Here is a 25,247-nt window from a genome sequence, read left to right on the forward strand (position 1 = left end):
GGGTATTTCCATCATCATAAAAGGAAAACAGTATTATTTTATATCTTACTGGTCGAAATATGTGTGCATTATACTTCTGAAGCCAAAAATCTAATTCTATTTACTGTTCTCTGTGATCCTTACCTCTTGGACAGCAGGAAACAATGACCTGTTTTAGATTCTCAGTGTTTTTTAGCTAAAATACCTACAACGGATTATTTAGAGACTCATTAAAATATTCAGGAATAGAAGAGCTTAGACTGTAAAAATTCGGGAGCTTTTGGTCATGTGGATGTGTGTGTGTTTCATTCTAACAATTTGGTCATTTTTACTCAAAGTTGATGTTATCTTGCCCTGAAAAATATACTCCCAAGTGTAAAGATTTCAGTTATGTCATTTATTGCAATTTCAAGTGAAGCTTGTATAGGTGAATTAAGCCCTGCTCTTCTGATATGTTGTGCAGAAGGTTATTCAGAAGTTAGAGTAGGAACTTCTGAAAACTGCACACGAGTTTTGGACCACTGAGATGATGGTTTCATAAACTGCTTCTTAAGAAAGCTTCTCTTGTATAGTTTTACTGTGAGGTTCAAGGATGTGGAATGAAAGGTCACAAGTCCCACTCCTCTGTGCCTTTCTCTTGATACTAAACAAAGGGCAGGAGGAGGTCCTTGCCAGTGGAGAGAGAATGAGTCTTCCCTGGTAGGAAAACAGCTGTTCCCACTGAGCACAAGGCAGAGTTGGGATTAAAAGCTGACTTCCTTAGTTAAACAACTGCCCCTGTGTGAGCACTGGATATGTTGCTGATATCCACAGATACAATACAGACCATTTAAACAAGGTCATCATTGATTTATTTTTTTTAATTTAAAAAAAAAAAAAAAAGTCCTTTTTCTTCAGACACCTTTGTTGAGCCACAGTCCTACAGGCGGGGAGCTCTGAGCTCTCTGTCAGGGGTGATTACAGCTGTTTGGGGAGCTGTATGCAGGTGCACCTGGCTGCCACCTCAGCACAGCCTGCCCCAGTGCAGTTTCCCATGTAAAGGAGAGATCAAGGCTCTTGTGTAGATCATTTTCTGTTCTGTTTTTCACAAGAATGTAAGGTCAGCAAAGGCTCAGATTACATTCCTGCCGAAGGCTGTACGATGACTTTTATGTTCGCTTTCTACTTTTTTACAGCTCCCATTTCGTTTGCTGCAGCCCAGCTTTTAAGTTGAGTGCAAAACCATCTAGGCTAGACACAAACAGTGAGATGCATGCTTTCCACAAGACATTTTTATATTTGTAGATGAAAAGCCAACTAGTACCTTCAAAGATGGGCCCAATAAATTTCAGATTCCATGTGAGATTTTTCAGTCTTCACTACCTGAGATGCTTCTCCCCAAATCTTGTTATGGAGGTTTAACTCCTTTCTACTTCCTCCTACTTCAGCCTTCCATTTAAGTGTAGCACGCAATGCTATTTAAAAAAAAAAAAAAAAAAGCCACCAGACCAGCACGCAGACAATAAAACAAAGCCTACAAGAGAGTTTCTAAGCCAGATGAGAGAATAAAGTGCAAGAAAACCATGGAGAAAATTACTTGACCAAGAGGAAGCAAATAAAAGGCCAGAACCTCTTCTTACTGTGCTTGTTGGGAAAGCTGTAATCATTAGACAGTAGGAATCACTGACATGTGACATCGTTGCTGCTTTCATCAATTTAAAAGTAGCCTTTCCCTTTAGTAGCACAGTTGTTCTCTGCAGTTAAGTATGGTCTGTCACACTGTGCTTCAGCAGAGGAATCTGGTCTGGACAGACACACAGCAGGCAAAATCTGCCAGCAGCTGAGCAAGTTGCACCTAAAATTCTGTAGCGCAACACCACATTTGTGATGTAAAGCCTTGTGGCGTGCAGGAAATTGTGGCCAATTTAAAAATACGCTAAAGTGAAGATGGTAGAAATTCAACTGCATTGTTTGCAGTAGTTCATTTTGTGCTTCAGAGAGAGATGTTCAGTACCAGCAGCCTGTGGACATACCTATAGCTTTAGTGCACAGAGGGACAAGCAGCCATCTGTTTTAGGCCTCCAAGCTTGAGGAATGTCTTTTGTGAATGTCATTGTGTAGGTGAAAAGTAAGTAGAGGAAACAAATGTCAGAGGGATCCTAGCAAAAGACAAACCTCACGGACAATTTTCCTTATTCAGATGATTTTATTCTACCATCACACAGTTGCATCTAGAGACTGAGCAGGCACTCGGTGATAAGTGAGGAGTGGGTAGTGTGAACGATTAGTGAGAGATAAGGGAAGGTGAGAGCAAAGTGACAGGTTAGAGAAGAACAGAAAATGACATTGGAAAGGGCATAAAGATGGCCAAGGAAGGAATTAACTAGGTAGACAAAGATGTATGTGAATGGTGTAAAATAAATTGCTTTTGAGCCAAAGTCTTAATTCCTGTCCTGAGCAACAAGGAGGAAAGTGACAAAAGTAACTAAACCAGATTTTCATGTTTGATTCTACGCTGCTGCAACTAGCTGCTGTTCTCTTTTTAAGACCAAATTAACGTAGAGTGTTGATGGCATCCTTTCTGTTTCCTGCAGTGCCTTAGACCCCAGGGCCAGGAGAGCAGCTGCCTCCAGCAGTAGCCAAAGATCCTGCTTTGTAGCAGCAAAGGTCCCTTTGGTGGGATGCTGCCCTGAGAGCAGGGAAGGGTGGTGAGCTCTAGGGAAACAGCGCTCAGAAATTATTCAACCCTTCTCCTTTTGTGATGTGTGAATTTGGAGGCCTTATGCCACCAAAATAGATTTCCTAACTCACTTTCTCCCCTGCTAAATGCTGCAAAGAAGCCCTGTTGTACAGGAGTCGGTGTTACAGTGTTTATTATGGGCTGGAGGGCAGCTGGATTGGGTGTGCTGACAGAGTGGAAAAATACCTGCAGGTCACCTGCCTGGAGCTGTGCCCGCATGGGAGACTCCGTCAGTGCTGCCAGCCCAGCTGCCAGCCCTGCTGCCAGCCCTGCCTCCTCCAGCCCGAGGCTGGGCAAGCAGCAGAGGCTGTGTCACACCTTGAGTCCCCAGAGGGAACGGCATCGGCTGTCGTGACCAAGAGCGACTCGCTAGGAGCTCGTCACGTTTATGGTCTTGGAATACCAATGACAGGAAGATGGAGGAGGTTTATGAGGGCAGAAATTGCAAGGGCTTACTTTGTCAGGGTGAGGTTTTAAAATAATTCTTCTTTGCTGTTGTCATTGCTGTATGGCTGCTTTTTAACTCTTGCAAACAGAGAAATCCAGACAGAGCCTGAGCCACAATGGTGCTATCGGCAAACTTTTTAAGAGGTGGAGAAGCTGTGTAAGTAATAGGCAGAGCCATGCTTTCTAAATCAATAACCTTTGGAGAGCCACGCTTCTTTGAAACACATTAATAAACATCCTTGAAGATTTAGGAACTAAAAGCAAAGAATTGGGAGGTCACAAAAACAATAGGACTGTGTATATAAATATATCAAAGTGCTAATGACTTTTTAAAATAACTCCTAATATTTAGTGGATGCTTGTTGGCATCTATATCAGTCGCCTGCTTCACTTGAGCTGAGTGCTTCTACAACACTGATGAGCCAATAATGATATAATAAAGCTGTTTTCATACTTCTGTGGAGTCTTGATGTCTGCTCTTGCCCAAAATATTAGATTTTCAGGTTTGTTCTGCTTTAAAAAAATGGATTCCAGAGCCTTAAAAGAAAACATAAGCAAATAGAAGTCATAATTTGCCTAACATAGAAAAATAGCATCTCTGTATGTTTCAAAATATTTCAAACCATTATGTATCACCCAGAGTTTCTAAACATTGTTTCCTGTAGTTTTGTGAGTAATAAAGGGAATGCATTATGACTTAGAAATAATAGAAGTGAGTCTATTTTGGGTGTTTGAATAGAAGGCACTGTACATACCCTGTTTTTTGTGATTGCCATCTTGCTAGAGGACACAGGCCAGCCAAGTGAGATTAAGTTTCTATTCCTGCATTATCTGGGATAGAGATAAGCAGAATTATTTTGCTGCCTGCCCATATTCTTTTGACTATTTTACTCCCTAATTCTGCATCGTTAGTTACTACAGGTAGGACATACAGCTGTAGCTGCCTAAGACTTCATTATGTTGATATTCTTTAGTCCCTCCATCAGCCAATTATATGCTGTCTTTTGCCATGTTTAACAGTTTCAGGAGGCCTTTCACGTTGCTTTCCAGAGATTTAAAAGAGAATTATCTGATGTCTCATTTGGTCTCTGGTTTTAAAATCCCAAAGGCTAGGGAGCAGAGGACTCCCAGAATCCAAGATGAGATTTCTGAGGCACAGAGAACAAATGTAACCCGAGCAAGGAGGGGACAGAGATATCTCAGCTTTATGCTGCCTTGGGGTCACGCATGGCCACCTCTTCCAGCCCCTGCCGATGCCTCAAACTGATGGCAGGACCTGCTTGTTCTGCCCCTGCCCCTTTCCCTTCTGGCTCCAGAGCACAGCTCTTTGCTGACTAAGCAGCCCTTGTAATTGCTGATCTTTGTCATGATCACCAGTCTGTCGTGTTTGGGTGTGCCTGCTCTTACTGGCTCCTTGCTCTGCAGTCAGCACCACTGGAAATGAAGGATCACAGCTCTTATCAGAGGAATTATCACAGGCAGTTACTCAGACTGGGTTATTATGAGTACTTACTAAAGCTATATTGGGTGGACAGTCTTGTGATCCCCATTCCTGCCGTGAATATGCTCTGAAAAGTTCTTTGCCTTAGAAAAGCTAAGAAGGCATTTCCTTAACTTCCTTTAATTTATATACCTTGTTTTGGTCTCTGCGTAGTCTTTCCTTGTTACACTGGTTTATATCAATCCCAACACTTACATTTATATTCATGTATGTGACTAAGATTTTGAATGCAGTGTAGGAGGCAGTTCAGACTGTTGCCTGTTGCAGAGTTCCCTGCTGTGCAAGTCGGAGCCCAATTTGCCTTTCCATCTCTGAAAGCCCAGTTTGCCTCTCCTTTTATTTTTATGACACCTGTATGATGATGGACTTGTTTTCCTTCTTGATATCAAGAAATACTGATGGCAGGGAAAGCCTTCTTTTTACCTCAATGTGATAATTATAAAAGCCTTTTCAAAGTCAAACAGGAGTGTGTTTGGGTTGGTTCCACTGACTGGTAAACCAGATTGACAGCTGATAGATATGTGCTCTTCCTACCAAGTTTATGGTCAGATTCTGTATTGCAACTGAGACAGGACTGTAGACAAGATTATGATGGAAATGGCATTGCCTTGGTTCTTCTACCTTGCATCTGCTACTCATATCCACAAGGAGAGGGGTGAGGGGGCAACAAAAATCTTCAAGTGTTTCCTCCTAATTAAACTGTTAGTAAAGGGTGACAACAACAAGCAATATTTTTTAATTTATTTTTTGTAATTACAGCAATTAGCACAGAATACTGGTAATTCTAAGAATTGCATGTATTTTAAAATTAAAAAAAAACCCAGCTATCCAAAAGTTTAAGTAGTTTTCATGGTATAAAATAGAATTGTTTGTAAACTATGTATGTGCCTTCTCTCTTCTTCTAGGCACGTGTTCCACAAACTCTGTGTGGATCCATGGCTCAGTGAGCACTGTACATGTCCAATGTGTAAACTGAACATTTTGAAGGCACTGGGCATTGTGGTAAGTTGCTCAGTTGTGAATTCTTCTTTCTCCCATATCTGAGACCCAGAATAGGAAGAGTAATTGTAGTGGGGGGAGAGGGGGAAGTGTGTTCCAGTACCCTGACTCAGAAAATATTTGGGGGATTTTACAAATTTCTTTGGTGCTGATTTGTTGGTTTTCCTTTTTTCCCTGGTTGGTAGTTGAGAATTTATTGTTATATTTGCATTATGACAATTATCTACTGGAAGTATTCTAGAGTCTCTGCAATCTTCCTTTTTCTCAAGTCCTTTGAACTCTTCCTTGTTAAATTTACTCTCTGCAGCTCTTGTTCTTGTGGTTTCCTGTAGGCAGTCTTAAATTTGCATATTAAAAGGCCTGCCCTAGCCAAGGCCAGTGAGTTTTCCTCAAGCAGCTCGTGTCTTACAGGATGCCCAGGACTGCTTTCATTGACCATTTCACAAAGGGATAGCAGTGAAACCCCAAAGCAGATTTTTTTAATCTTTCCTTTATGAGGAAAAAAATACAACGTGGGAGTGATGCTCTTTTCAGAGTAAGATAAGAAAATATATGGAGAGACTGTCTAAAGTGGCTTTTGAATCAAGACGGCGAGGGTAATCGGGCCTCCATTTTTAACTGTGTCAGTTGCAAATTTGCACATTTCTTAAGAAATAGTAGCAGATATTTTGCGGATGACCTGTTTTTGCAGTTAATAACATCCCTGGGTTTTTAGAAGAGGATACAGAATTCAGAGTTTGCCATGGTTGTGGTAAACCATACAAGCAGAGGCTACGATACGAGTGTCCTTGAGTCCCTTCCTTGTATCTCAGCCTTTTTTCTGCTTCTTCCTTCTCCTCTTCAAGAGGCAGGAGTTATTCATTCACATGTTCCTCTCCTGCGCGACCTCAGGACAGCCACAGCAGCCGAACAAAGTGTGTGTGTGTGTGTGTGTGTGTGGTTTCGTTGGAGGTACGGGCGCTGCGTGTGCAGCACCCCCCGGTGTAACGTGGAGCTGTGTTCTCCCGCAGCCCAGCGTGCCGTGCACGGATAACGTCGCCTTTGACATGGAGCGGCTGACGCGGGGGCAGCCGGCCAGCAGGCGCTCGGCACTCGGCGACTTCGGCACCGACAGCTCCCTCAGCCTGGAGCCCCTGCGCACCTCGGGCATGTCGCAGCTGCCACAGGACGGGGAGCTGACACCCAGGTCAGGGGAGATCAACATTGCAGTGACAAGTAAGTGTCCTTTGGCTCCCGGCAGCGTCCTGCGGCGTCCGTGGGGTGTTGTGTGTGTGTGTGTCCCTCTGTGCTGCAGGGCCCTGGTGATGGATGTCCCTGCAGGGACAAAGGTGACCTCAGTGTCTCTGCCAGAGAGGCTCCTTATTGGAACCAATAACTCTAGCTATGACAGTGCCAACACTTCCATTATTAATGGTATATCCATTTAGATCTGCATGCAAAGAGCCCAGGATGAACTGAAATGGCACCAAAATAACCTTCCTGAATTTGGTAACCAGCACAAGAGGCTAGATTGCCAAAACTGTTATTTATCCCTTCAGAATACTTTACATGCAATAATTTATACAGATATAAATATTTTAACGGATAGTTATTTCTGCAGTCATTTTTTCCCCTGAGAACATTGCTACTGGAACTCTGACGTCACTTAGCAGGTGTTTTTTTTTTCTTACAAAATTTGTGAATTAAAGAAGCGTTTGATGTACCAACGTTTGAGCATTGTCCAAGTGTTTTATAACATCAGAAAACTGTTCCTGCACTGTTTGAAATCTCTTATCCATAAAAGCAGCGTGGAAAATTTCCACTTACTGGAATTTACCTAGGGTTTTAATGTACAATAGCACAATAATAAATACAGTATGTGTGGAATTGCATCTGTTTTCCATATGCTGTACAGTCGCACTTGATGCATGAATGGTTGTTTTTCTGGCTGAATGCAAAAATAGAATCCGTGCAGTACAACAGTCTCATTTTCTCCTTGTATTTTGTTTATGTGCATCTGTGATCTAGATTTTGAACTTAGTGACTGGTTGCCACTGATACATGTGTACTGATACATGTATAAAAGGCAGTGAAACCAATGCAGTCCAGTAGAGTGTTTCTTTAGGTGCTGTAGTAAAGTAAATGTCTCATTAAAAAAAAAAAAAAAAAAGAACCAAAACCAAACAAACTCACCTCATGAAAAACATAGTCCATATCTAGAAATATCTTGATCTGAGGTGGGAAAATCCACAAACAAAATCTGGATTCTCCACAAAGCCCGTAAGTCGTTTTGCCATCCATTGTTCAACCTCTGGCTCACCTTGCACTCAGTCGTGTTGGACAACAACAGATCTGTTGCTGTGCTGCTTCCTTCTCATGGGTGGGAAAACTGTAGTTTTCCCTTTTTACTAATTGCCTTTTCAGAAGGTGTTTTTTACTGTCTGTTCCCAGCTGTAGTGCTGCTTGTGCACAGAAGGGAAGCCAGGGTAAAACAAGAAATAACCACCAACAGTTCATTCTGACAATGTTTACAAAGTAAAGCTTTAGAAAGGGCTCTTGAAATGTTTGTATTTTATGGACGACACATGCATTCTTTGAGGCATGAGAGTTAAACCAAAAGCTGTATTCAACAACAGTGTTTGTATTCTGAACTGTTACTGTAAGCCAGGTTGATCCTGGGGAGAATTTTGAATAATGAACATTCTTTAATAGACTTCTTTATATTAATTTTTATTTAATATGTGTGTATATCTACCCTAGTATTGAAATTATTTTTCCATGGGTATATCTGTCTATTAAGTCAAAAACTCTAGTAATGTTTTACTGCTGAGCAATCTCTTCTGATTTTTCTTGGGATTTAAATAACATAAATTCAGGAGGGAGGGGGTAAAGACACAGTTGAAGTGTGACAGTACTTTGGGCGTGTTTATGTGTAAGAGCTGCATCTCACCAAACCTAACCCAACCTGACAGTCGTCTTTCTGACCTGGGGGCGGACAGAGTTTGCATTACATTTTCCCTTGATCCTGCATCTCACTTTGCATTGTTAAGTAACTTTTCTTTATCACTAACCCTTGGGCTCAGCCAGGAAATACTGTTTGTGCCATGCTTCTTTTCTGCACCTCTCTCCGCTTCTTCTTTGCTAGCCTTCTCCCGTCAATAACTCTGTGGCTTAACCTCCTTCTGCTTCACCTCCTGGGGCCAGTCATGGCTTAGAAGCCTCTTGCCTTCCGCCAGTGGTGTTTGAGGGAAATATTGGCATCGCTTTCTCCCACGAGTGATTTCCTCCCTTTCCTTTGTCAACAGAAGAATGGTTTATTATTGCCAGTTTTGGCCTCCTCAGTGCCCTTACACTCTGCTACATGATCATCAAAGCCACAGCTAGCTTGAATGCTAATGAGTAAGTAAATACTCAGATGTTTCTGTGCATTTCTGGTGGGTGTGTGTCATGGACAACATTGGGAATAAATACCAATAGAAGGGGGAATGCGTAGTTTTGGAGGAATCAAATTAATTTCCTGCTTTTCTCAAAGGCGAGTGTCTCTGTTTCAGGGTAACATGTAAATTCCCACCATTTATATTTAGCTGGGTTGTCTGAGGAAATCTCTTTACTAAGTGGAGACATGAAAAGGGGAAAACAGAGAACGTTTATGGTCAGTTTTTGATCAATGTTCTAGGTGAACGTTAGATTTCTGCCATTAAATTCCTATGTTCAAAATTCACCTGTCAGAGCCAAAACTTACTACCAGCAGTTACCTTTGACAGCTTTCACCTAAATTTTACAGTCAAATTTCATGTTAAAACAAAAAAAAATCCTGTATTCCTAGTTGGCACACTTTCAGCTAAGGGGTAAAAAAAAAGGTGTTTAAATAGAAATCTACCTTTTTCCTTGTAGGTGAGGGAGAGCTGAAAGCAGTGAATGCACTGTTTCTCCTTTCTTAAACGATGGGCTGCTTGCTTCCATGCTTTCTTAACCTACATGGAAACCCTCAGCTTCCCTTCAGGCAGGCTGGACAAGAAATTACCCTAGCAGATGACTTTCAGTCTTTTTTTTTTTTTTTTTTTTTTAAATAATTCCGTGTGTGGGCAAGTATAAATCTATTCTGCAGATCTATTAACTAGGTACATCTAGTTATTTTCATGTAGGTGCACAGAATATCTGGGCTTGGGATATATGTTTAATCTTAATTTAATTTTTTATTTGGGAAGGCAAAGTGTCAACGTATTTCTTTGTCTCTGAACATCTTGACACAGCTGAGTTTCCATTAAAGTGCTGATCTCTCTATCTGAAGTGGGGTGAGATCCAAAGAAATGCAGCTGGGAAATGCAGCTTTATAAACATTTCCTTTAGGATTGTTTTTTCTTTGAGACAAGAGAAGGGGTTTGGATGATTTTTTTTTTTTTTTTTTTTTTCTTTTATTACTATTTGGAAAGTATAAGGTGTCCTCAGTAAGATGGAAACATGTCTAATAGCCTCTAGTGTAAAATTTTAGGCAATCTCAAGCTAATGATTTTCAGGAGGGTCCATAATATTGGTCATCAGGGATTTTTGATTACCACTAATTTCCAAATCTTCCTCCTCTTTTCATACACTCATTCCAAAAGGGCTTCATGAAGAAAACTTTTAGTATTTCAAACAGCCCTACCACATCTACTGATTTTTTTTTTTTCCAATTTGTCAAAATCTTGCAGCCGTCAATCAGCAGCTTGGCGACAGGGCTGCAGCTGAACATAGTTAATCTTTAGTCTGCCTGGAAAAGTAGCTTGGGAAAGCAATGGGGCAAGATGAGCTGCAGAACAGGAATGTCTGCATTGCTGGGCACTTGCACTTTGTTGCGAAGGAGGAGGAGCTGGAGCCCTGAAGTCTCATCCAGATGTGGGCACTGATAGCAGCTGCGTTTCTGCCCTGCCTTGACATTCTTCTTGTTGCTCAGTGGGATCTGGGACTGTTTTTACTGCAAGGACAAGCTGCTGCACATTGGCAGGGACTTCGGGCCTCCAGCAAAGTGTTTTCACAGTGATGTTCCCTCAGTACAAACAAAGGGTGTGCTGATACAAGGAGAGCTCCTTTTCTGAGTGATAGGAATTGAAATCCAAGCACATCAAGTGTGTACTGGAGGCAGATAAGAAAACTCACAACCCAGAAACCAGAGCTTCAAAAATCACTTCTTTGGGTCACTGAGGTTCTTGGCTGTAGCCTCTAACCTCAGCAGCTCTTCATCTGGATCCTTTGGGATCTGAGCAGCCTCCACAAGTGCTGCTGGGTTTGACTACTCATTTTAGACACTTTAAAAAGACTCTAATGCTAAGATTTATGGTTTCACTGACACCTTCCCAGTGCCAAAGAATTTCCTCTGCTGAATATCATGCCAGATATATGGCAGCTCTTCCTCACTGCCTTTTCTATTAAACAGCATACTTGCTTTTTATGCTGCTCTCCATGTAAAAAGCAAAGCTGACATGCCGTGCCTTTCTTATGGTAGGGTTTAAAGAGGAATCTGAGGGGCTTTTCTTACTGAAAAACAGCAGCAGCAAGAATGAGGCCATGTAATATTCTGGTGCAAGTAAAAGACTTGAAATTCTACTTTAAAACTCACCTAAAAACATATCCTGTACCTTTTTCTTGCTATGCCCTTCCCTCAGCTTAAACGTAGTTATTTAGAGCAATAGTTCTGGAGTCGTGAGTATATACATTTTTAGCTGTGTATATGTATGTTTGTGTGTATGTATAAATACACACTAGTGCATTTTTAAATAGTTGTGATAAAAGTAAACATTGTCTGAGTGATAAAATAAGGAACCAGCTGCTTTCTCTTGGTCTCAAAGCACCCTTGCAGTACTAGTATAAAAAGTTTTAGGCAGTGTTTGAAAGGAACAGAAGCAGCACAATTTGCCTTGCTTCCTAGGGAACAATCAGAAATTACTGTGTAACGGTGGGTTTAAGCCAAAATGTTGGATAGCACCACTTAGAGAAAGTTTTCAGTAGCAGATGGAGTGTCCTCAAAAGCTTAGAAGTGCTTAGACCTCTGGTTGTCCTGTATGTGACAAATACAGGAATGATGTGACAAATACAGATGTCTCCTAATTCTCTGGCTTTGTATAATTAGACATTTTTCACTAACTTACTTTTACAGGAGTTTTTTATTATTATTTTTTCTCAGTATTGGCAGTATTAACTTTAACATAAATATTTTGTTCCTTTTTTTTTCTGCCCTACAGAGCAGAATGCTATTGAAGAAACGCTTTCCGGCCGATTGCCTTGGAGAGAGACACCTATTTTTATGCATCATTTATCGATCATGCAGCACAAGCAATTATTTAGTACATTCTATTTTTTCATAAAATTTGCTGATGCCAAAGCTTTGTATTAAAGAAAAAGTGAAGAAATAAAAAAAAAAACCTTTAATTATGAAATCTTACTCTGTGAGAATTTCATTTTTCTTGGGCTTTCTGTGTTAGTACTCAAGTCTGAGAGCATTTTGTAAATTTTACAAGGTGCTTTATTTCCATTGAATGACTTTGTCTTTGCAGATCTCCATTATTCTCCATTCATTTGGGCCACAAGCTAAGTAGTGGAAATCTCATGTAGTGCCCTTGTTATGATGCCACTCAAGTGACTCAACTGCCACTGAAGTGACTAAAAAGTGTTGTTAGCAATCATTCCATATAAGCTTGTTAGGGAAAAAAGCTGGGTCAAGCTGTCAATTCTGGTATATGGACTTAACCTTGACTCCAGCTGAGAAGTAATTTGAAATAAGAACATTTTCTCAGTTTCTTTCCCTGTGACAGTCCCAGTTGCCCTGGGAGCACTGCAGTATGATTTTTGCCTTGAGGCCAGGCATTGCTGGAGATTTGCGGTGCTGTTGTCTCAAAACACAAATCATAAACCTTTTCTTTTACTTTCACCCCACCCTCCTTTTGAAAAAGGTGAAGCTGCTCTAAACCGCTTCTTCCTTCCCTAATAACAAGTGAAAATACAGCGTTTCTCCTGCTGCCGCGTGTGAAGCCTCCTTTCATATCGGTGCCAGGGGTTAGTTTTCATTCAAATACAGATCATGGAAGGTTGATAACGCTCTTTAATGTAGAAACTCTGTGCAAGCATGTCCTTGCTTGCCAGGGCTTCTGTACTGGTGAGGAGACAGAGGGAAAACATCTCCCCTGGCTCTCCTCACTCCAGCTGTTTCATACAAGTTATGCAAGCCCTGTGTGAGTAATTTCACAACAGTCAGTTAAAACACACAGGCCTGAGAGGCAGCCAAATGCTAACGCCTGACTTAACGAGATGGGTAAATGAAAGTAACAAGTTGGGGAGGAAAAGTAATTGACAGAAGTTAAAAATTATTCTTGGTTTGGTTGTTTTTGTTGTTCTCGCGTCGAGATGTAGAAAGTGAATGCTTTCTAATTTAATTAAATAAACAGAGAGGAGTAATTTTGCTGTAAGATTTAATTTTTTATGTACTGGGAACTAGAGGCTTTAATTTAATTTTATTTTTATGTATAGGCACTTTTAGAATTTAGGAACACAGCCAGATGCTACATTAAAATAGTTTCTTAATTCTTATTTGTCCATCAGGCTTCAGCTGAGAAGGCAGCTTTTATAATAGGCAGTGAAGAATGTGATAGCTTCAGTGCATTTAATAGAATTCTTCTTCAGTGTCCTTGTGAAATTCTGAAAGAAATATGGAAACAAATCAATAGAGCAGTAAGTGCATTTTGAAAGACTGGAAAACCCCATTGGACTTACGCACAAGAAGAAAAAGCACCTCAAACATTCTGTGTTTGAGGGTTGTGTGCTTGTACAGCATGTGTCAACTGAGTGTTGTTGCCAAAAATGGAGGAATGTGGTTAGAGCATGATTTAGGGAACAAGCTATGATACGTGTTTTTTTCACTCATTTCTCAACAGCAGTTGTAAAACTGGTAAGTTTGTGCATGTCTCCTGAACCAAAATTCCGTAAGTGCTATTTAATGCTGTTGGGCAGGGAGTGTGTGAGCAGTGCAGTGACCCAGATGCAAAAAGCACCATAATAATTCCAGTTTATGTTTCTTCTTCAGAACAGCAGCAAAAGGAGAAGTTGAGTGATATTTAGAACAAAAGGGTTGACAGGACTTTTCAGTGCATTTCCCTACATGGAGGACTTAAATAACTCAGCATCATCTTTTCTAGTTTTTCTTTTGAGCCTCTAACAAGTATCTCTACAAAGTGTTAATAATGATACAATTTTGATAGGTTACTTAGAGGTCAAGCAATCAGTGCATATTCATCTGTTAATGAAATAAATACATTCAAAGATAGACTCTACATCATCCCAGAAACATTTTTTTTTTTTTTTTCTGGATTGACAGAAGGAAATCCTCAAAGTTTTCCATAGAATCATAGAACCACTTAGGTTGGAAGATCCCTCTAAGATCATCAAGTCCAACCATTATCCCAGGACTGCCACTGCCAAGCCCACCACTAAACTGTGTCCCCATGTGCCATATCTGTGTCTTTTAAATACCTTGATCCAGCCTATCTAGATCCGTCCATGGAGCCTTCCTGCTCTCCAGAAGATCAACCCAACTTGGTGCTGGCTGCGAGCTGAGGTGCACTCAGTCACCTCATCCAGATCATCAGTGAAGACATTAAATAGGGCTGGCCCCAGCTCTGAGCCCTGTGGATGTAACTCCATTCCCCATCGCTCTCTGGGCTGAGCTATCCAGCCTGTTCTTCACCCGTGTATGGTGCACCTGTCCAAGCCGTGGGCATTCCAGGAGAATGCTGTGGGACACGGTGTCAAACTCGACTGAAGTGCAGGCAGACACATCCACAGCCTTTCCTTCATCCACTGAGTCACCTTGTCACAGAAGACCAGGCTGGTCAAGAGGACCTGCTTTTCCTGAACCTACTCTGGCTGGGTCTGACCCCTTGCTTGTTCCGGATGTGCCATGTGACGGCACTAAAATGATCCATGGCCTTCCCTGGCACCAAGGTCAAGGTGACAGGCCTGCAATTGCCCAGAATCCCCTTCTAGCTCTTCTTGTAGCTGGGTGTCACATTTGCTGACCTCCAGTCAGCTGGCTCCTCCCCAGGTACCTGGGACTGCTGGTAAATCATGGGAAGTGGCTCTGAGCACCACAGGGCTACCCCAAATGAGTCTCCTTCCTTGCCTGTCCCCTTCTGAAGAATTTTCAGCCATCTGTTGCAGCACTTCAGTTCTGTCATTCATCCCACCATGTCTGCACAATGGTAACTATTCTTTCTGGATCTTCTGAGGAAGCACACCTCTGCTTTACAAGGCTGTAAATCAAGAGCCAGCACCGAGTGTGAAACTCTGGCCTGCCCCAGCCTTGCTCAGACTTGACCTCTTTTATCTGAAAGTCACACCTGAGGTGTGACTGTTCATGCATATGGAAAGCAGTTACTTTAAAGTTGCTTTCCTGCTACGCTGGCTTTGAGGAAAGGGTGCTTTATGAAGGACTTCCACTCTGTTCTTCCTTAACTGAGAGGGTGCTAAAACAGATTAAGGTAGAGAGTGCTCTGATCAGATTTCCAGAGTAAGAACTCTTCATTGGCGGAGCTGTGGAAGGGACTGCAGCTTGTGGCAGAAGATGGCCCTGATTAATGAGTAAGGGCATTAAGATACTTTAAGATGGAGAGGGAGCATCAGGTGATATTTAATCCTGGTGCCACCTGCAGGGCTGTGTCTCTTGAGTTTTTAGCCTTGGTGTTGCCCTCACTTTGGTGGCATCCTATGGTAGGCATAAAGATCAATTCCAGGGTAGTTTGTTTATTTTCACACTCAATGCAAGTTATCTGAAAAGTTCTTTTAATCATATAATGAAGAATAGTGGCAGAGAGCACTGAAGGATTCATTTTCATCTATTAAAACTGCATGCAGCCTTCCCATTTGTTTTCTGTACCAAACAGGGATAAATCTTGATCTTCCTTGGTAAGTGGAAAATAGGAAGAACAGATTCATAAGCTGAATTTGGAACTGCGGATGTTTGTACTTGTCCTTAAAATACATTTATTCGGTAAATTTATCAGCTGGACTGCCGCCACATTTTTGTACAAACAGTAGCAATTTTCTGCATTAAGAGGAGCGTGGCTGGGTCACTGTGCCCTACTGCTCCAGCCATAAGCTGTGGGCAGTGCTCCTGACCTGGTTAATGGAGCACCTGAAGATTGAGTGGTGGAAAACACTGAGCAGCAGCTGAATTCTCAGCTCTGGGCTGGCTGCACTGGATGGGAGAGGAGACACTTATGGAAAGAATGAACGATGTGTCTCAAAAGTGGTATGGAAGCCAAGAGATGTCTATCTGTACGGAAACATGCAGCCTCCCTGGAAGTGGGTGGCTTAAATTTCCTTTGCCAAGAAGGACAAAAACATTACAGTAAAGAATTTTAGAGGTGTTGGATATACACTGCCTATTTCCAGATTAATATAAAATACTGGTTGTCAGATGACCTGTCTGCCTGTTGATTAAATCTCTCCCTCCAACGTGCTAGAGTCAAAGTCTGGGTGCACACAGAGGAAATGACAGCCTGGGCTGTCTGCTTCCTACTCCCATGTTTGATTTCTGTGTAATAAAAGCAAAAGCAGCACCAAGCTTTTAGAATCCCTTTGGTTGTTAGAGCATTGGTTGTGTGTAGTACTGCAGCAGGTGGAGGAGGGAGAGATGGAATATCCAACATTCACGGCTTATTTCAACTGCAAAATGAGACTCGCTCATCAAAAAGTAAATGAACCTGACCCATAACACAGCCTTGAAATCAGTTTTATCTGGTGTGATTTCAAAGCAGGTTGAGGGCTTGGGGGTTTTTTTGCTTGAATCATAGAATCAGTAATGTTGGAAAAAACCTCTAAGGTCATCGAGTCCAGTTGTTGGAGACAGACCATGATAATCTGGAAGTCACAGTTCCAGCTTTGTTTCCTTAAACAGTCAACCTTTATTTATTTGTTTGTTTGTTTGTTTGCTTTTATTTTAAGCATTGCCCAGTTTTAGAAACCTGTAAATTTGGGGGATGGTTCAGATCCAGAAAATGAGTGTTTGTCACTCCCCACCAACTGCTTCTGGAAGTATATTCCAAGATGGCCCGCTAGTTCCAAGCACCTGGATACATGCTCCTGGCAGAGTCAACAATCCACTCCTGTGCAATGTAACCACAATTTTCACTTTTGTTTCAGTTAACTACAAGATCAAAAACTAATTTGCTTATGACAACTTCCCATTCTCACTGCAGATGGTGGAGTGAGTGTGTGCACTGACTTTTGCTTGTGAAAGAGCAGCAGTTCCATTCTCTGGCTCTCTTTTCCCTCTGGGCACTCATTAGCAAGGATTTAACCTGGGCACACAAAGTGTGTGTTTTTTGGGTGAGCAGGAAAGGAGAAAAAGGGTTTTGGACAGTAGCAGCTGAATTCTTTTCTCACATCTTCTATAAGGTCTTCATTTCAGAATGGGGTAGGCTGCGCTCAAAATTTGGAAAAGAAATGGGGATTTAAGCAGCTAAAATCTGCCAGGGCTAAAACTACAATTCCCTGAGCATCTTGCTTCACTGATGCCTGAAACTGGAGGCACCTTAGTTTGTTGAATGCCTTTTTGATGAACTTGGAAGCTTTTCAGTTGCTTCCAGTTTGGCTCATGTAGCTGCCTGGAGTATTTTAATCTAAGCAGCCTTGCTCCCAGCTAATCCCCCTGGGATCAAGAAACCAGGTAATTAAGTGTTTTGGCCAAGGGCCTGATCTGATGATAGATGCTTTCAGAGAGAATCATTTGTACAGCAGGAGGGCTGGGATCCTTGCAAAAGCACATCTGTGGATTCAGAGAGCCACGGGAATGCCAGGCCACCGAGGGAAAAAAATGGACTTCGACTCCCCAGTTTATCAACAGCCACGTGGTGCTTGTTTTGGGTATTGCCAGTGTTGGAAAAGAGCCTCCTTGGTTTTGTTTAAGGAAATCCATAGGTGGCTGTTTCTAGAAGGTGACTCATGTGGATGGAGTTTGCTGAGCTCTGGAGGAGGTCAGGGTTCCAGCAGTGTTGGGGAACCCCTCGCTCTACCTGCTTGTTCCTTTTGAGACCAAGCTGAAGCGCTCTGTGCTGGTGCAGGACACAGCGCTTTGGTGCTGACCAAGGATTTCGGGAAGCACGCCTCTGCTTTACAAGGCTGTAAATCAACAGCCAGCAACTGTTTGCAGACAGTGTGAAACTCCAGCCTGCCCCAGCCTTGCTCAGACTTGACCTCTTTTATCTGAAAGAGCCATTTGAGGTGTGACTGTTCATGAATATGGAAAGCAGTTGCTTTAAACTGGCAGGGGAGTGCACGAACAGAGGTGGAATGTTTCGTATGGTTGTTACTGGTTTGTGTTGAAGGGTGGCTGTTTTGTCCATATGTACTGTGTTTGCATCCAGCACACAGGTATGAGGATGCTTTACTCAGTTCTTTCATTGTTCCTGTGTGTTGCTAATGTGGTTTTGTTCTACCTCTTGCAGGCAGTCACTTCTTCCATCGTAACTCTCTGTCCCCTCGAAGCCTGGTCTACGAGAGCGAGTTCTCAAGCATCGAGCCTGCCTTGGACATGTACGACGAGAACAAAACCTGAAAGGAATCCATGCTCCTTCCTGGCCCTTTTTCTGTTTTTTTCATTTCTCATTCCTATTGTTGTGTACTCTTTCCATGGATCTCCTTTGTCTGAAGAAGAGCTGCTTTTTCCAGAACACGAACCCACCTTCTCGTTTGCACAGACGAAGACCAGCTGTGGTGGATTCTGAGGGTGGCATCTTTGAGCTGACAAAGAGCTGTGCGCAAGCAAGGTTGTCTGATGGAAATTGCTGAGTAACAGCACGGGGAGCTGTGTCGGCCCAGCCGCGGCGATGCAGGAGAGGTTTTACGGTGGCCCTGAGAGTTTGTGATGAACTGCAAATGCGTCTCTTGCACAGGCGTCTGCTGTTTCCGATTTTTTTAGCTGTCCAGATGGTTGGGCAATGTCAGAAAGGGAACTGGTTGTAGAGGAGATGGCCAGTGACTGGTAAAAGCACTCGTATATCTCGGTCAATCCATAACCTTACTGTGAAATAGCCCCTTCTGAGAGGGACCTTCATAAGTGCATTGAGTTTCCTACAACCCACTTAACCCCAGCCGGTGGCAAGCCAGTCTGACATTCAAGCTGCAGAGAGGACCTGCATTTGCAGAAAGATTTCAAGAAACTTGATGCTTGGATTTTTTTTCTCCAATTCGATTGAAGCAGGAGAACAATGGTATACACAGAATATACTTTTGGTCCTTTTGTGTGCTGAAGTCAAGTGAGTCTCTTTCTGTAGAGAGGACATGCACAGAACCAGCACTTGATCTACCTAACAACCATTAGACTTTTTGAAATATGCAGGAATAAAATTAGCTTTCTTTCTCACGTAACTTTTCTTTTGGGGGGTGGGGGGTAAAAAATCCACCAAATTTTTCACTGAGGTTTTTTAAAAGCCAGCATGTTGGCATTACACAGAGAAGAAAAGAGGTAAGCTTCTTATCCCACTCTCCTGTTGAGATCTGCAACAGTTATTTAACAAATACGTTCTCTGAGCTGTGCCCTTCTTTCCCACTGACATCAATAAGGGGAATGCAGAAAGCAGGAGAAGAAAGGAAAGCAGCTATTGCTTTGACACGCTGCAGGAAAAATCAATTTTTACCAGCATGTGACAAAAGCGGTGGGGAAATGGATACTGTTTGCAAGCTTCTGAGAGAACAATGCAGAAATGGAGAGCGAGAGAGGAACCTCTGGAGCAAAGTCATTCATGGTGTTCCTCAGATGAGCCAACGTGGAGGAGCGAGCCCTTTTGCTCCACCGTTTCCTACCGGACAATGCATAGCTGTTAATGAATGTTTGGATTTTTCTCCATTGCAGTCTAAGTTACTGTAGGTGTAGAAACTCATTTGTGTCCTTGTAATGTGAAACACAAGTTTCACCCTCTGTAGAGGAATCTTGAGAAATCAGTTAAGCCAAAAAGAAAGGTAAGACTTATCCTGCCATGCTTTAATTTCACCTGCTTTTGCTACAAGCAGGGGAATTTCCCCTCCTTTATAATGTTTTTAATTGTATAGCAATCTGCTTAACATATATCCTTTTCTGAAGTGTGGTTCAGCTGTGTCTTTAACATGGATGTTCAAGAGAAAAAGAAAAACCCAGCTCTGTAAGATGAGGAAATGAGCCTCTTTGCCGAGCATGCTTTGACTTTTGTTGCTGTGCGTCAGCTTTATTTAATCTGATAATTCAAGAGTGGGTGGCGTGAAGTGTAGGGAGGTTTTTCTCATAATACCCACATTGATATTTACCAAATGCACTTTTATTGCCATTCAGCTCGCTCTGGAAATGCGCTGAAGCCCCAAACGTTTCTAAGAGCACGATTTTGACGCCCACTTTCTCCTACAAAGCAGAAGTGAAGGTCACAGGAAGTGCCACAGGGGCTGAGGCAGCAGCGGGTCGTGGTCAGCATCCCTCCTCTGCTGGCGGGTGTGCGGGGCAGGCAGCGACAGCTCCGGGCACTGCCAGCGAGCCCGGGCACAGCTCCCCATCCCAGCCTGGCTGAGCTGAACCCCAGCCTGGGCACAGCTCCCCATCCCAGCCTGGCTGAGCTGAACCCCAGCCTGGGCACAGCTCCTCATCCCAGCCTGGCTGAGCTGAACCCCAGCCTGGGCACAGCTCCCCATCCCAGCCTGGCTGAGCTGAACCCCAGCCCGGGCACAGCTCCCCATCCCAGCCTGGCTGAGCTGAACCCCAGCCTGGGCACAGCTCCCCATCCCAGCCTGGCTGAGCTGAACCCGTATGGGACTCGGGGGTGGCAGGAGCGCCGGTTGAGCAGCCTCTGTTTTCGTAATTACATCTGCAAGATCAGCAGGGACACGTGGGAGCGGCACCTTGGGAACGCAAATGCCCCAAAGGAAAATCACCGACTGTCAAGGAGGTTATGGGGCTTGTTTTTATCCATGAAGGCAGTCAGGTTATAATAAACCCAGATACTTGGGTGTTCCTGGTTGAATGTAAACATGCCTTGGTGTCTCCAGCTGGCACAGAGCTGCTCTGGTGGGGTTTTGGGTAGGACAGGCTCTTGTAGCACTGAGTGGGGTGCTCCAAGCCAATCCTTCTCGTAGGAGCTGCCCCATCCCTGACACAGGGATGTCCCCTAAGGCCACCAGGAATGTCACTGGGGCACAGTTTCAGCACAAAACCAAAGCTGATGATTTCTCAGCTCCAAATGAGCCCGTTTGCACAGGCTGTGTGCCAGAATATACAGAAAAGCTAGAAGAGGCATGGAAATTGAAAACTAGAAAGCACAAAGCCCCCAAAGACAAAATAATAAACAATGTAATTTGTATTTTGCTAAATCTTATTTCTAACCAAACATCCTGGTTTTAAGCAAGGGGAGGGCAGGCTTGCCTCAGTGAAGACAGGGTCTGGCACAGTGATGTAAAAATGGATTTGTGCTGTAGCATCTTGGATAGGGGAGCTGGTATTTGTGATTGACATCCTGGATTTGGGAAGTCTTGCAACACTGAAAAAATGAAAAGCTTGTTCAAGCAATCAGTCCCTACGTGCTGGAGCAGGCCTTCCCCAGTTAGTCATATTTAGGACAGGGAAGAGGCACCACAGCAACATGGGTGATTTTTTTCTGGGCTGTGCTGGTAAGTTTGAGGTTTTCCTTTTAATATTAATCAGTATATAAAAAAAGCTTAATGAGCATTGTTGTTCTTGTTCTGCTGCAGTGGTGCTGTGTGTGGTTGAGTCATTTCACAGAAGTAAAATATACAGCAACCTACCAAGCACTGTAAGTGCCAGTAACTTGGAAAATCATTTTCAAAGTTAAAAAATAATTGCTTTTTTTTAACAGGAAAACATTCAGGTTTTGACTTCTACATATAAAAAAAACCTTTTATCTCCAAGTGTTTTCTTAAGCTAGTCAAACCTCAACACTTTGCCTTCCCTTTCTAAGCTTCCTCTTCTATGAAAGTTTTGCATGTTCCCATAAGACATTTGTAAAATCGAGGTTTGCTTGTGTTCTTAGAGGATAATTGCCAGTAAGAAACCAGACTGTAAGTGTGCTTTTTACTTATAATACACAACATTAAATATTGAATTTGAAGCATGTTAAAATTTACCTAATGACCCTCACAGTTGCTCCCTCCAATGAGCTCATGTGTTGGAATCTGCATTGTCCCTTTGCTCTAGGATGCTTGCCCTGGTACCTGAGGGTGCTATAGGAATAGCCAGATATCCTACATTAGCCAAAGAAAGACCAAAAACAGTTTAATAAACATGTCTAGGACTATGTTATGAGACTTTTACACATCTGTTTTCTTTAAACACATTCATGTAAAATAGTGCAAAGGCTTGGGAGAGCCAAGAGCTTTTTACCAGCTCCTGGAAGGCAGAGGGAATTCTGCAGGAAACATGGGTCACACTGAGGCTCCAGGACTTGTTCAGTCCAATTTAGGTTTGAGGTAGTGCCACAGTCAGGTCATGAGCTGAAGGATGAAGGCACCAGGGTTGAGCTGAAGTTTAGGCAGCTCTGCAGCCTGATTACTGGTGAGTTGACTTAAGTATTAGAAATATTTGTTATTTTGCTTAGCTAGTAGTCATTTGTTTTTTACAGTGTAGAAAATAGCACAGCAGCTGAGGAGCTGAGACACAGTGGGGCAAAGGCAAGAGCCATGGAGCTGCTGCCAGCCCTGCAGCAGGGGAGAGAAGGACAGGAGAGCTCAGGGCAGGGAACTCAGCAAACACCTTCAAATTCCCAAGTAAAGCTTTTGCTCCTTTTTCACCCTGTGTTACCCAGCCATACTTGACCTAATTTTCCAGCCTGAGCATTGCAGAAGAGCATGTGATGTGCCATGACAGCTTGCATATGTGTTGTTATATTTAAAGATATCTTCACTTTTTCCTTTCCCTGCTAGACTTGCTGCACCGCAGGGCAGCCTCAGCTCTGGCACACTTGGTGGAAACTGGTGAGCAGGGGAGGGAGTGAGAGAGGGAAAGATGTTCCAACTAAACAGACTGGGGGGAAATCAGGGGAGAGGCAGGCAGTACTTCAATGAGTACTGGTGCTCATTTCTGCTTTTCTTCCCTTGTCTTTGAAATAATTACAAGAAAAAGCTGTACTCCCTATCCCTTCCTTGTGGGATGCAGTGACAAGAGAAGGGCTCCAGGTGGGATTTTCCTCCTGACCCAGGGCCGTGATGCTCTCTAACCCCCAGCCAGTGATGTCCTGAGGTGTTGACCAAAAACCTCAAATTCTCAAGGGCATGTCAGGTTTACCTGGTGCTTGCAAAGTGCTTTGAGGGGATGAAATCTGCTCACAGAGCCTTTGCAAAGAACCACTAATTGACACCTTGTTACCTGTCGCTTGATTGATCCTTTCATTAACCTAGTCTTTTTAAAAGCCTACAACATTCCCAGACACTCTTAATTCTCCCAATTAATCTCTACCTTTCCACTCTGTTAGTTACTACGGGCTTCCTCCTCCTCTGGAGAGCTGGGTGAAGGTCCCTGTTGTGCGGGCACTGCTGTCCAGCTGCTCTCCAGCATCTTCATCACTGTGCCATCCCCTCAGTGTGCCATCACCATGCCAGCCCCTCCAAGGGGATGCATCGCTCCAAACCAGAGTCACGCTCTGTGGGAACACAGAGGTTCTGCTGGGCTGTGCTCAGCCAAAGCAGGGTGTGTGGGATCTGGGCTGTTGTGGGATGCTCGTTCTCTGGATCCCTGAATGGAGCATCCTTTCGCTCTTCTGCCCGTTAGCCTCATGGAGATGCTCACATGAACAGAAGTGGATGTGTAGGTTGTGCAGTAACATCTGAATATTTTTTTTCTTTCTTACTGCAATAAAGTCCAGGGTCTCTGGGCTTGGGGGCCCTGCGGTATGAAGTGTTGCCCAAAAATAGTCCCTTTCCTAAGGAGTTAATAATTAAGTATTAATATTCCTACTAAGTAAGAACTACATAGTGTTTTATTGAAAGCTGAAGCTACTTTGAGTGATTTCAACGCAAGGCTGAGGTGTAACATCAGCTAGTGTCATACAGCTGGGACTGGGGGTTTGCAGCCCAGAAATCAGATGGGTATGTATGTGAAGGCTCCCTCACTCCTGCTAGGCTATTCCTTTCTCCACTTGTATCCAAAAGCCCTCAGGGGCCAGGAGCTTTTATTCTTTTCCCTGAGCTCAGCCTTAGCTGTGTGCATTTATGTGCCATTTTCTTTTTTTTTTTTTTTTTTTTTTTTTTTTTTCTTCTGCTTCTCACATACTCCAGGGCTCAACTTTGCTTGGCTCTGACTCGATCTTCAGCTGCCTAAACCCCCGGGGGGTACAAGAGCCATTAATTCCCAGCAGAGCAGCTCTGCTGGGCTATGTTAAGGCATGGATCATCAGATTTGCTGTGGATCCCCCGTGCCTGTGTCTGTAACATCCTCACACTGTCTCCAGCAGTAAGAGCTGTAGCTGCCTGCAGCCTCCCCGTAGACCTGGGCTGCACTGGGAGGATCATACAGAGAACAGCTCAGCAACCCTCCTAGGCTTCAGCACAGGAAAGTCTGAGTGTGAAAGTAAACTTGTTCTTTGCTGCTGTTAAGCCAGGAATGTTTAATAGAGTCTTTGGGTCTGTCAAAGCAAAGCTCCTGGTGCAGGTTCATGAGGTCCCAGCAAGGCAGTGCCCCAGCCTGTCACTTTCTGCTTGTGCTGGAAGGTGCTACATGAACGAGAGGCCTTCCCCAATGCCACCACATCAGCAAGCAGACTTTCCCCACCCTCTGTGTCTAGGCTTAACTCCCAGCACTGGTAAGGTCTGTCACACCACTCCTATAAAGGGGAATGACCTGACCTTTCGCAGCAAAATGAGTGGTAGCGTCACTCTTCTGCTTGTGCCATCGGCCCTGCTGCAATTTGCAAGTAGATGTTAAATTCTAAAAGCTTCTCTGTATGACTGTGCCTGTCCAGGATCACCTGCTCAAGGCCATGGCTAACTATGCACACTGAATCCACCAAAATGGGATCATTTTATCTCAGCAGAGAGGGGAGCCCCCGGCCTTTGGGCACAGGAGACTGCAGCAAACAACAACAAAAAAACCCCAATTTGAGTGCGTGTAAAATGAAAAGCCTGTTTGCACTGGCTTGCTGCCAGGTGGGTCACACCGGTATGACCAGGTAACCTGAACACGCCAGCAGCTGCCAGGGGTTTGGGGACGCTGCGGGGACACAGGGACACACAGTGCCCTCCCGACAGCCAGGGCTTTCCAGCCCCTGTGGAAGTGGAGCTTGCCAGCAGCAGAACTTGTTGACATGTTTTGGTGTAAGTATAACACTGTATTGTAGTTACGTGGTATATGCCGATATGTTCATAGTGTATACCGACTAGTTAGGGTTTGCTAATGTACTACATTTCAATAAAAAGCAATTTAAAAATGCGGAGTTGGTGAGTTTTGTGTCTGAAAATACGGGAGAATGAAAGCATCGCCTGGTGATTCCAGTCCTGCAGCATTTCTTATAGATCTGTCTTAGAGGACAGTGTGGGACAACATTGTCAATAGATCCATTTTCAGAGAGTATTTTTCCCACTCTGATGTGTGTGTGTATATATATATGTATATATATGTATATATGTATA

General features: G+C 43.3%; 1 protein-coding gene across 4 annotated transcripts in view; it reads left to right on the forward strand.

The window, feature by feature from the left end:
* The window catches only part of RNF130 (ring finger protein 130), a 51,837-nt gene extending 30,101 nt beyond the window's left edge, over positions 1 to 21,736 (forward strand). For 2 of the 4 annotated variants that reach the window (XM_040078186.2, XM_040078185.2), the window contains 3 exons: positions 5,552 to 5,648; positions 6,656 to 6,860; positions 18,098 to 21,736. In XM_040078186.2, coding sequence (XP_039934120.1) covers positions 5,552 to 5,648; positions 6,656 to 6,860; positions 18,098 to 18,207 — 412 coding nt within the window. In that variant the 3' untranslated portion in view covers positions 18,208 to 21,736. Of the gene's footprint in view, positions 1 to 5,551; positions 5,649 to 6,655; positions 6,861 to 8,929; positions 9,024 to 11,842; positions 12,038 to 18,097 lie in introns of those variants that run through there. The other 2 variants (XM_040078184.2, XM_040078187.2) reach the window with 2 other exon arrangements.
* Positions 21,737 to 25,247: the final 3,511 nt, after the last annotated feature.

The sequence above is a fragment of the Hirundo rustica genome, chromosome 14 (assembly GCF_015227805.2).
Source record: "Hirundo rustica isolate bHirRus1 chromosome 14, bHirRus1.pri.v3, whole genome shotgun sequence".
In the NCBI taxonomy this organism is placed as follows: Eukaryota; Metazoa; Chordata; class Aves; order Passeriformes; family Hirundinidae; genus Hirundo; species Hirundo rustica.